General features: G+C 48.5%; 2 protein-coding genes across 14 annotated transcripts in view; one reads left to right on the forward strand and one right to left on the reverse strand.

Moving 5' to 3' along the window:
• The window catches only part of LOC143270260 (dual E2 ubiquitin-conjugating enzyme/E3 ubiquitin-protein ligase BIRC6-like), a 310,541-nt gene that overhangs the window by 42,965 nt on the left and 254,877 nt on the right, over positions 1–12,699 (forward strand). The gene's annotated exons all lie outside the window — the stretch shown is intronic.
• The window catches only part of LOC143270259 (putative Polycomb group protein ASXL2), a 316,750-nt gene continuing 304,163 nt past the window's right edge, over positions 113–12,699 (reverse strand). For 6 of the 7 annotated variants that reach the window (XM_076559530.1, XM_076559528.1, XM_076559531.1 and 3 more), the window contains 2 exons: positions 10,301–10,478; positions 113–4,510 (listed from right to left, as the gene is read on the reverse strand). In XM_076559530.1, the coding sequence (XP_076415645.1) occupies positions 4,189–4,510; positions 10,301–10,478 (500 nt within the window). In that variant the 3' untranslated portion in view covers positions 113–4,188. Of the gene's footprint in view, positions 4,511–4,944; positions 6,513–10,300; positions 10,479–12,699 lie in introns of those variants that run through there. The other variant, XM_076559533.1, reaches the window with a different exon arrangement.

Genomic DNA, 12,699 nt, shown 5'->3' on the forward strand with positions numbered 1-12,699 from the left:
ACTTGTGGGGTGGGTGGGAGTAGGTGTGCAAACTACCGGAACTCAAGGGTTGGGGTTCAGGAGGACCCCTTACTTAAACCTTCAGACTCCGCCCACTTGCTCCAACCCTCTGGCCCCATGGCCTCCCTAAACCTCCTGTCGCCATGGGGGCGGGGTCTCAAAAGCATCAGAACCGGCGTCGTCACGTGACTTTCCCCGCTGCAGCCCCCTCTGAATCTGCTAGGCGGAAGTAGATGTTCAGAACAGGACTAGTCGCCGCCGAGACCACATCCGGGAGAGGCGAGGAGAGCGGAAGTGGCGTTGGTCTGGCCGGAGCCCTTGGGTGAAATTGTTAGGCATGGAGGGGGAGTGATGTCTTCCAGACTCGGTGCAGTCACCGCCGTGAGTTTCTTGGTGTGACCATTATACTTTAGCGATAGAACTGTCGAGCCGCGAACACCAGGGCCCTTGCTTTTGTCCCGAACTCGGAGTTGGTTTCATCAGAGCCCATCGTAGGCCCCACCCTTTTATATCAGAGCCACTTGCCCCCCGTTTCCCCCCCATTTTTAGTTCTGCCTGTTCCCCGTGTCCTCGGACTCAGTTCCTCGGTAGATCGTAATTAGTTATCTTCCTCCAGCATCCCCAGTGCCTCCCGTACCTTTTCTTATTTTTTTTCTGTCTCCGTTTTCGATCCTTCCTCTAGGATAGGGCTTTGAGAATGGGCAAAAATGAAAGCCCCGGTATTGTCAGCCCGCCTTCACACTGTGGAAATATAGCATGGCACACGTTTCCTAGGAAGTGTCACCCACCTTCCTTCCATTTGAAGGAGTTGCCCGTGAGAGCTTCCCGTCTAGGCACAAGGGGGAGTCATCTCTTTGTGGATGAGGTTCAGAGGTCCCTGGCACTCACTCGTGTGCTTGTGATTTGCTAGACCCCGGGACCCACAGCCTTTAAGCCACAGAGGAGCACCAGGATCGTGGGAGCTAAGAAGTAAGTGAGGTTTTCTGGGGACATTTTTGAAATTGTGTAGACAGTGCTGAGAAAGATGTTTTGTGTCTGCACTTTGGAGCATCATAGCATAGATATTCTGCCACAGGTAGCAGATTTGACTCCATGTTCACTATGAATCCGATGTCCATTTTCCTCTATCTTAGTGAAGGACTCATGAACTTTCACCAGCACTGTGATGATGAATCTACTGCTGCTTAAAAGAGTTTCCTAAATGCCAAATGATAAGCTGCCAATGCACTGACATGCAACCCTCAAAAAGCATCTCTTCAGCTGGGTGGAGGTGGCACATGCCTTTAATCTCAGCACTCGGGAGGCAGAGGCAGGTGGAACTCTGTGAGTTCGAGGCCAGCCTGGGCTACAGTGAGCGAGTTACAGGACGGGCTCCAAAGTTGCACGGAGAAATCCTGTCTCAAATCCCTCTCCCCCCAGAAAAGCATCTCTTCTCCCTCCCACTACTCCAAGTCAGCCTGCCATTTAGCCACTTTCTACAATACCATGTTCTCAGATTGTACCTCAGAGTTTTGAACACTGGTTGGTGGATTTAACAGGTTACAACATAACACAAAACCTTTGCCATATTTACATTAAGCTGCTTATCTTAAAGCAGCTTCCCTGGAGATGCCAAACAGCATCCTTAGTCTTCCACTCCTTGAATGGGGGCACACAGAACCATCTAAAGAACCAGCTTGAGAATACTCTAGAACCCTTCTACTCGGTGTGGCCCATGAGCTGGGAACTTGTTGGAAATACACAATCCTACATGCAAGTGCTCCAGCACCCTGGGTAATGAGAGTCTGCATTCCTAGCAGGCAAAGCATCACTGTCCAGCCCCAGTCAGGAACAACTGGATCTAAAGCAGCAGAGGGGTCATGTGCATGGGCATGCGGGAAGCCTGGGAAGGGGCCCGGCAGCAGGAATAAGGACAGGCTCTCTACTTACATCACACTGCTGCAGAGTATGATTTCAAGGTTGTTACTTTTGTTCATGCTGCATTTAACTCTGTGAAGCTTTGTTACCGTGTCTGTCTAGAACAGCTGATGGTCTAATGAAGAACTGAATGGCCAACGACAAGGCAGGAGAAAAGGTGGGGCTAGCAGACAGAATATATAGAAGGAAAAATCCAGGAGGAGAGAAGGAGCCAGAGGAGGAGGAGGACTCCAGGGGCCAGCCACCCAGCTACACAGCAAGCCACAGAGTAAGATTTACAGAAGACAGAGAACAGGAAAAGCCCAGAGGCAAAAGGTAGATAGGATCAGTTAAGTTGAGGAAAGCTGGCTAGAAACAAGCCAAGCTAAGGCCTAGCATTTGTAATTAAGAATAAGCCTCTGTGTGAATTATGTGGGAATTGGTGGCTGGCCCCTCGAAGAATAAAGAAGAAAAACAAACCAACAACATCACAGACTTGCAGTCACTGCACTCTGAAAACTGCAGAGTGAACCTACAGCTGCTGTAGACACCACAGACTTTCTCCCCAATCTGTCATGGCAGAAATAAACCCTCAGCATGTGTTGGCTTACTCACCTCCAGCCAGCCCTCCCACCCCTGCTCACTTCCCAACTTCTTCAGGCTTCAAAATAAACCCATGGAAAAACAGAACCCATCACAGCAGCCCTCTATACCCCTCCATCTCTGCACTTATTGTGTACACCAAGCTTCTGGCTCGACTTCAGGAAATTCTCCCAATAACTTGAAGCAAGTGGTTTGCTGCTGCCACCTTACAAACTAAAAACCAAAAAAGCCAAACAAGGCTTGCACAAGTAATTGTCAAGGTAACCCAGCAAGGGACTTATCAAGTTGATTGGGGGGTGGAGGAGTACATATCCATGTATATGTATGTGAAGGTCAGAGGTCAAACTCGGGCATTTTCTTCTAATTGCACTCTATCTTTTTTACTTATTTATGGTTGTTTATCTTAAAGACAGAGTAACTGACTGGCCTGGAACTCTGCCATGTAGACCAGGCTGGCCTTGAACTCTCACAGAGATCTGCCTGCCATCACACCCCACTGTTTTGTAGGTCTCTCACAGCTGTTAGACTGCACAGCTGGCACACTCTTGGCACCTGTCCACCTCTATGGCCACCCCGCAGAACTACAGTCACAGATGCACACCTCCGTGCCTAGTTTTCATGTGGGTGCTGGGAACAGAACTCAGGACCCCCTGCTTGCACAGCAAGCGCTTTACCCCTGAGCAGCTCCAGGCTCTGGGGCTGAGCTTTGGTGAGGGGATGACACAGGAGCAGTGCAGTGGCTAGAGCGCCTCCTGCAGGCCAGCTCCATGTGCATACTCAATCCGGCCAGCAAGGTGTGCTGCCCTGTGCATTCTGCAGATTAAAAACTGCAACAGCTTCTCCAACGTCACACACATGGGGACACGTGTGGATTTGAACAACAGGAACAAAGCAGGACACCTGAAAAGAGCACGCAGCACGAGATGACCTGACCCAGTGACGAAGAGTTCAAGGGTCAGGCTCACAAATATCTACCTCACGGGGGTAAGAGAGAAATGGAAGGAAGGAATGAGACGCCCTAGGGAGCCTCACTACATGGAAGAAGATCAGTGAGGGGGCCACACTTCGGGACACTCTCCCAGAGAGGAAAGGGGAGGGGTGTGTGAACGAGAGTGTGTGTGGTGAGGTAAGAAGCAAGAAATTCCAAAACCAGGTGAAGAACCAGCAGTCAGCGGAGCCCCATGAGGCTGAAGGCCGGACATCAGCAGACGTGGCCACACACCCTGTCAGCTGCCCCTTCAGTCTACACTGAAGAGTTCTTCAGTCTGGATACTCTTCATGGGTCTTGACACCCTTCTGGACCTAATGAGAGTTTGGGACATTCCCCCAATTACGTATGTACCCATACACAATTTTTATCTTGGTATTTAATTTCATAATCTCCTAGAGCCTTCTTTAGAAATTCTGCTTTGTTCTCTAGGGCTCGGTGTTCCCGTGCTGTCTCTTAATATTACATACGAGCAAACACATGCCTCTTGTTTGACTTTGAAATATGAGTGTGTGTGGTGTATGTGTGTGCATGTGTGTGTGTGCGTGTGCGTGCGTGTGTGTGTGTGTGTGTGTGTGTGTGTGTGTGTGTGTGGTGTGTACACGCGTATGCCACAGCATAAACGAGGAGTCATTTCTCTTCTTCCACACTGTGGGTCCCAGGGATTGAACTCAGGTCCTCAGCCTTGCTGGCAGGCACCTTCACCCACTGAACCATCTTGCTGGCCCCACTTGTCTCTCTTTGAGGTTTATTATCTTCCTGTGAACTCCGATTTCCCCCCCAGTGCCGGCAACTGCACTCAGGACCTCACACACAAACACCCCATCTTCTACTGACCAGCCCCTGCTATATTCTTGGTATATCCCTGTTGTTCCTGGGCACCCGAACCCGACAGTGTCCAAAAGAAAGCCGCTGCCATGACTAGTTGAGGGTCTCTGGCTTCCCCTCAAGGTACCTCTGCTCACGTCCCCTCTGCTACTTCCCCCAGCCTCCAGTGAGGTGTTGGATCTGTTCTGGAGACTTCTGAGAGCCACACCACACTCTTACAGCCAGGCTTACAGCTGTTTTCCCCATGAAAGGGAGTATAACATTGTGGTAAAATAAAGTTTCTCCCAAATTCATGTCCACGCTGGGCCCCAGAATGTGAGTGTTTGGGGGAAATAGGGTCTTTGTAGATATAATTAGTGATGATGAGGTCATATGGACCAAGGTGGTCCCTCAGCCCAGTAGCTAGGACTGGAAGTCATTGATTCCTTCCATGTAAGAGGAGAAAACTCAGACAGCGAGGAGAGAATACAGACATGACCGAGTTTGGAGCCTCGGTACCACAAGAGGAAGGTCCAGGACCACTAGAAACTAGAATGACCTCTCCCCAGAATCCCCAGGAACATGACAAGTTCACACTCTGATTCTGGACTTCTGGATTCCAGAGCTGAACTACAACGACAAGAAGAAACTTCCACAGAAGACACCAAGTTTGTTGAAATTTGTTACAGCAGCTCTAAGAAGAACCAAGACAAAGTGTAAAACATTCAAATAAGCTCTTCCCAGGCACTCACCTGGCCAGGCTTAGCTTCAGTGCAGGAAGTCACAAAACAATGTCACCCTCATAGCCTGTCCCCCCATGGTTGGTGACCCCACACTTCACTCACTGATCAGAAGTACTTCCCCATGTGTAGAAGTTTTAAATGATAAATCTCTTCATCTTCTATGATGTCATGATTATAAGTCTTCCCCCCACTCCCAAGCTCATAAAAATATCTACCAAATTTTCCTTTAATGCTTTTACAGTTTTACCTGCTTGACAATAGTGACAGCTATTTTTAAATGCACTTGCATGCACCAGGCACCAGGCCACACCCATCACGTGTACTAACACATTTGATCCTCACAACGTCCCTCCTGTGAGGCGGCTGCCGCTTCATCCTTGTCTCATGAACTGAGGCATGAAGTGGTTAACTAACCTGCCCAAGGCCACATGGCCAGTGAGTCAGAGAGAGGCGGGACAAGCTCAGGCTGCCTAATTCCCACGTCTACACTCACCTACAGTATCATTCTGTTTAGAATTCCAATTTAAATGTTTTGTCCATCTGAACTTATTTTGGCTAGTGGATGCAGAACTTCAGTTTTTGGACCTAATGTCTGGCTAACAACTTGGTACACACTGAATATTCTGTTCTGACAACAAGGATTTTAAAATGTGTCACTATCATGAACTACATTCTCATCCTTACTTGAATGTGCTCGTGAATTCTACACTCAGTTCCCCTTCATTCCTATAGGAGATGTTAACTCTTTATATCATAAAGCTATTATTAGCTTGGTGCCTTTCTTATTTGTTATAAGTATTTGTCACATGTTTCTTTAATGTGGTCATAAAAATTCCTTCCAGTTTTCCTTTATTGCCTCAGGGTTCAAGAACTTTCTATGCATTCTCTCTCGTTCCTTGTTTTCTGGGAGACAAAGTACTTGGCGTATATGTAGTCCATTTGGGCTTCATTTAGTGCATCATTAGACAATCTAAATAAACACTGGAAGCCTGATGCTTAAGAGACTTTAAAAATGACGATGATGTAGCTTATTGTGATAAACATGGGACAGAGAAATAGAATAAAATCATCCGAATGAATCGAAATCACATTCTAGCTTTTGAAAGACCGTGCTGAAAGTGAAGACGGGCTCCTGCCCTCCCACGGCCAAAGCCCAAGCAAAGGCTCTGAAAACAGAGAAGACAGTGAGTGCTGAGCGGCGTCCACAACCAAGCACGAAAGAAGATCCCTTAGTCACCCACCTCCCAGCCCAAGACCCCGAGGCTCTTGAAGTGGCTCAAAAACCTTCTCAAGAGCATTTCCAGGAGCAACAAGGCTGACCAGTGTGCTGTCAGCACGTGTCCCCTGACCACTGAGTCAGCCCTGAAGAGACAGGCGACAAGTCAGGTGTGCCCGATGGGACGGCAAGGCCAACAGGCACCAGAGCAAAGAGGCTGTGAAGAAATTCTGTGACACTGATGACGTCAACGTCAGTCCTGATGGAGAGAGGAAGGTGTGTGTGAGGCTGGCTCCTGATTCGGATGCTCTGGATGTTAAACAAAACCAGAATCATTTCGACTGAGTCCATCTGCTAATTCTAAGTACAGTTCTCATCACACAAGTCTTTTTGGCTAAATATTTACTAAATATTTTCCTCCTTCTGAATATACTCTAAATGGAATTGATTGCACAATTTCTTCCTTAGACTGGTGTCTCAGTTAGGGCTTCTCCTGCTGCAGGAAAACACCACAACCAAAAGCAACTTGGGAGAGGAGGTTTGTGTTAGCTTGCATGTCCCGATCAGTCCATCACAAAAAGAGTCAGGGCAGGAACTTAAGGCAGGAACCTGGAGGAAAAACCTGACCAGAGACCACAGAGGAGTGCTGCTTATTGGCTTGCTCCCCAAGGATTGCTCTGCCTGTTTCCTTACTACATCCAGGACCAACAGCCCATGAGTGGCACTCAGGCTTACCTACAGGCCAATCTTTGGGGGCATTTTCTCATGGTGTTTCCTCTTCCAAATGACTCCAGCTCCTATCAAGTTGACAAAAAACTAATCAGGACAACTGGATATTGTTAGTATCTGAGACATAACTGACTTTGTACTGAATGGTTCTGTGTCAACTTGCCCCAAACTAGAGTCATCAGAGGAAGGGGTCTTAGCTGAGGAAAAGCTCCATGAGATCCAGCTGTAAGGTATTTTCTCATTTAGTGATCAATGGGGGAGGGCCCAGCCCATGGTGAGTGCTGCCATCCCTGGGCTGCTGGTCCTGGGTTCTATAAGAAAGCAGGTCAAGCAAACCATGGGAAACAAGTCAGTAAGCAGCACCCCTCCATGGCCTCTGCATCAGCACCTGCCTCCAGGATCCTGCCATGTTTGAATTCCTGTCCTGACTTCATTCAGTGGTCAATAGCAATGCTGAAGTGAAAGCCTAATAAGCCCTTTCCCTACCAACTTGCTTTTTGGTCATGGTGTTTTGTCGCAGCAATAGAAACCCTAAGACAGATTTGTACTGTTACTTTGCTGAATTAAATTAGTTCTAACAGCTTTTGTGTAATCTTTATGAGATTTTGTATATAAGATCTTATAATTGGCAAATACATGCTTTGGCTTCTTCTTTTTCTATGGCTCCCATAGGCTCATAGGGAGTGGCACTATTAGGAGGTGTTGCCTTGTTGGAGTAGGTGTGGCCTTGTTGAAAGAAGTGTGTCACTGGGGGGCGGGCTTTGACGTTTCAGAAGCCCAAGCCAGTCCCAGTGTGTCTCTCTTCCTGATGTCTATGGATCAGGATGTAGACCTCTCAGCTACTTCTCCAGCACCATGTCTGCCTGCATGCTGCCATTCCTGCCATGGCGATAATGGACTAAACCTCTGAACTAACTGTAAGCCAGCCCCAACTGAATGTTTCCCTTTAGCCAGGAGTGGTGGTACACACCTTTAATTCCCAGCCCTCAGGACGCAGAGGCAGGCAGATCTCTACGAGTTCAAGGCTAGCCTGGTTTACAGAGTAAGTTCTAGGACAGCTAGAGCTACACAGAGAAACCCTGTCTGGAAAAACAAAAAACAAAAAGGAAAAAAAAAAAAAAACAACAAAAAACCCCCCATCAAGTAATAGTTGAAACTATCCTAATCTGGTACAATTTATATCTGCAATGTCCAATAAATCCATTAGCCACATGTGGCTTTTAAATTGACTTTAATCTAGAGCTGTAGAGATGGCTCAGCACTGGCTGCCCTTCCAGAGAACCCAGGTTCTATTCCCAGCACCCACATGGCTGCTAACAACTGTCTGTAACTCATTTCCAGGTGATCTGCTGCCCTCTTCTGGCTTCCACATGCACTGCATACACATGGAGCACACTGGTATAGGCAAAATACACCCATACATATAAAATAAAAATAGATAAATCTTTTAAAAAATGTTAACATAGATGTAAATCTAATTTAACTTAAACTTAAAATGTAGTCTCCAGTCACAATTTCCCTATTTCAAGTACTCAATAGCCAAGTATGAAAAGTGGCTACCATACTGACTACAAGACACAGAATCTCCCCATCATCAAAACATTCTCTTGCAGAGTGTACCCTGAAAGACGTCATACCAAGTGCCTCTTTTCAAACTACAATTCGGGTGCACCTATGAATAATGCATTTGCGCGTGCGCGCGCATGTGTGGGGAAAGGAAGAGGAGGGATGCGAATGGACACCACGAGGCGAACTTTACTAAAGTAGAAACACATCAGCCAGCAAAGAAGAGTCGGACACAAAGTCAGGCCGTGTGCTGAAGCCTGCAGTCCCAGCGGCTCAGGAGGCTGAGGCAAGAAGATCACACATTCAAAGCCGCCCTGGCCAGCTTAGTAAGACCCTGCTTCACAATGAAAAGTAGAGAAAAGGGTTAGGGTTAGCTTAATGGTAGAATGTGAGAAGTCTGAAGTTCAATCCCCAGTGGCAAAAGAGGGAAAAAACAACAACAACAAAAAAAAAACCAGAATCAAAAATGAGCTGGAGCTGGGCATGGTGGTGTATCCCTGTAATCCCCCCAAATTTGGGGAGCTAAGGCAAAAGGATTATGTGTTTGAGGCCAGCCTGGAGTTTATTGCAAACCCCTGGCCAAATGTGTAATACACAACACGATCACAAACAACAACAACAAAATCAAGAATGACACTACTGGAAATTAGAAAAATGAAACAGAATTATAACTATTTATGAATCTGTGTTAGGTCTTATTTATCTTTACAACCTAACGAATTAGCTGGCTTATTCTTCGGACGACTGTCTGAAACTGTTCTGTAAACATCAGGGTAGAATGATATTATAGACATTTTGGAGATGGTTAACAATTCTAGACAGACATCATGGGTGGATGAGAAGAAGTAAGTTAACAACATATGACAATAAAACAGAAGCCTCTAGAAGGCTTATATTTAATCAGTATGCAGGCATCCTAACTGAAGAAAGGTAAACTGAGGGTCCCATGATAAACACATGGAGTTCTCTGATCGCTTCAGAGATAACAATCTGAGACACAGCAAATGGAAATGTAAGCATCTTTCAGTAACCCAGAAATAGCAGGATTCAAGGTACATTTACACGTTAAAAAAAATGAGCTGCCCCCTTTAAAGCACATGCCTTTCATCCCAGCCCTTGAAAGGCAGAGAAGCAGGTGGATCTCTGAGTCTGAGGCCAGCCTGGTCTCCATAGTGAGTTCCAGGACAAGGCTACATAGTGAGACTCTGCCCCAAAACAAAACAAAATGAGGAACAACAAGAAGCAAAATGACACAAGCTGATAGCTAGCACTTACCAAACCTAAGCTCTGGGGAGATTAGCAGTGACTACCACGCATGTGTCATTCTCATACACAAAACTCATTTTGATCCCGAACTACTTCCATTTCTCATTCTGGAAGATCTGGACCAGAGACCTCACGGAGATTACTTGACACATCGTGAGTTCAGGTTTATGGACAACTGCTAAATAGCAGATCCTTTATGATGCCAAGGAGCCATAAAAGTATCCAATATTTACTTATTCATTTGATGTATATGAGTGGTTTGCCTGGGTGTACATTTGCGCGCTACATATGTGCCTGGTACCCATGGGTGTCAGAAGATGTTGGATCCCCTGGAATTGGAGTTGCACAGTTGTGAGCCACCATGTGGGTGCTGGAAATTGGACCTGAGTCCTCTGAAACAGCAGTAAGTGCTCTCAATCACTGAACCATCTCTCCAGCCCTCTGCACAAGTGTGTTTCTCTGTGGAAATTTCAAATAAAATTCTACCTTCCAATGTCTTCCAAATCCGTAGAGCAATCCAGGAAATTTACTATCTGCTTCTCCAGGTAGCTGTCAATCTTTTCTCCAGCCATCCTTGTGGAGCTGAATATATTTCGTGTCACTGAATGTAAGAACATGGCCTCATAGCTCCCTTCCAACAGCAAGTCTAAGAAAACTCCAATATCTGTAATTAAAAAAAAATCAGGACCGCAAGCCAACAGAATGTAAGTGTAAATGACAATCCATTACATAGATATTTTAATATACAAAACGGTATAAACAGAATGCTGGCTATACAGGAATCACTAAGTCTTGAGCAAATCCTTCTCACTCTACCAACATCAACCCTCCTAGAATTACAGGATACCTACAATGACTACGAGCAGCAGAGTGGAGGTCACACAGAAATAGTAGTAGTAGTAGTAGTAGTAGTAGTAGTAGTAGTAGTAGTAGTAGTAATAGTAATAATAATAGGCATAGTACCGTTCTTTGGGAAATTCACAGAGATTCCAACGGACACAGAAAAGTTTCCTTTGCTGAGGTCCGACCTTCAATATTCTCCCCCAGGAGGCCAATCCAAACACACAGGATCTCTCGTGATTCCCTCATATTCCCCAGCTCACACCTGCCTCAATACTTTCACAACCCCGATTAATTTTTTTTCCTGACGAACTCTCTTACCTGTCAGTCCTAAAGGAAGAAAATCAGCTCAAGTCTGTCTCTCAGGAACTTTCCCAGACCACCAGATCTCAGACCACCGAACAACACTGCCCCCTCCTGCCCCCTCTCCGTACCCAGGGCCGGCATCCCCGTCCTCACAGCCCCCACCTGAGCCACAGCGCCCCTCCTGCCCCCTCTCCGTACCCAGGGCCGGCATCCCCGTCCTCACAGCCCCCACCTGAGCCACAGCGCCCCTCCTGCCCCCTCTCCGTACCCAGGGCCGGCATCCCCGTCCTCACAGCCCCCACCTGCCCCCTCTCCGTACCCAGGGCCGGCATCCCCGTCCTCACAGCGCCCCTCCTGCCCCCTCTCCGTACCCAGGGCCGGCATCCCCGTCCTCACAGCCCCCACCTGCCCCCTCTCCGTACCCAGGGCCGGCATCCCCGTCCTCACAGCGCCCCTCCTGCCCCCTCTCCGTACCCAGGGCCGGCATCCCCGTCCTCACAGCCCCTCCTGAGCCACAGCGCCCCTCCTGCGTGCACAGCCGCCGCTCCGCCTCCGTGGAGAAGCCCCTCAGCAGCGCCCGCTCCGGAGTCCACGTCACCCCCGGCATCACTGGACCCAACTCGGGGTCCCGCGAGGGTCCCTCGGGGGAGGAGGAAGCAGAAGGAGGAGGAGGGGCCAAGGTCGCCGGCGTCTGGTGGCCACGGGCACCGTCAAGACACCCACAGGACTAGCGTTCCCTGTGAGGATACAGGCACACGGGGGCAGCCATGACAGCAGCGCAGAGCATCCTGGGAAAACATCCCACGCTCCTAGGCGACCAATCGGAGACTCGGGTGTGAGCATGCGCACAGGATAGGATCGCGGCGGGGCTTGTCGGGGCTGTGGGGATGGATGGAGACGGGTCCTGGGGACTTGGGGGCGTCTCCAGGGGAGACAGAGGTGGGAAGCAGGTTCTGCGTGCAGACACTCGACTGTCTGAGGCAAAGGCAAGTCCTTGGAGGTGAACACGCAGCACCTTTTCCCCAAGCAGATAGGCGTAGGCCCTAGAGGTTACGACCCCGTAAGTGGAGCCCATGAACCCCAGGCTCGAGCTGCCTCGGCGTAGGCTATTCCTTCGGATGACTGAAAGGGCAAGACAGCCAAGCTGGAAGTGCACTCTCAGCACTGAGGAGACTGAGGCAGAAAGATCGCTGCAGTTTGGAGGCCAGGCTGAGCTGCACTGTGAGTTCCAAACTGGCCTCCCCGAAGAGTGTTCCCCTATCTCAAAGGGGGCAGTGGCAGGGCGCCTGGAGAGATGGCCCAACCGAGGACCAAGTTCTGTTCGCGGCACCCACATCAGGTGGCTCAGCACCACCCGTCCCTCCAGACGGTTGTCCTCCTCTGGACTTCTAGGCACCAGGCATGCAAGTGGTACATCACACCTGCCGGCAAACAGTTATACGCCTAAGGTAAACCATTTCTTTTAAGAAGCGGGAGGCCATCACATAAACCTGGCAGGGGTCAAGGACCTGGAAAGTTTTGCAGGTCAGTCTGTAGAACCCAAAAACACTTCGGAGAAGTGGGAAAAGGGAAAGAAATACATCCTCCTGACAGTATGGCCGCCGCTGAGAACAGAGTTCGCTGTGCGTCGCCTCTCTCTCTCTCTCTCATGAATGTTTTGTTTGTTTTTCACGAAGCTGCAAAGGTCCCTGCTTCACTGTGGAAAACAACAGCAGCCAATGCAGCTCAAGGTGAAATGA

The sequence above is a fragment of the Peromyscus maniculatus genome, chromosome 22, assembly GCF_049852395.1.
Source record: "Peromyscus maniculatus bairdii isolate BWxNUB_F1_BW_parent chromosome 22, HU_Pman_BW_mat_3.1, whole genome shotgun sequence".
Classification (NCBI taxonomy): Eukaryota; Metazoa; Chordata; class Mammalia; order Rodentia; family Cricetidae; genus Peromyscus; species Peromyscus maniculatus.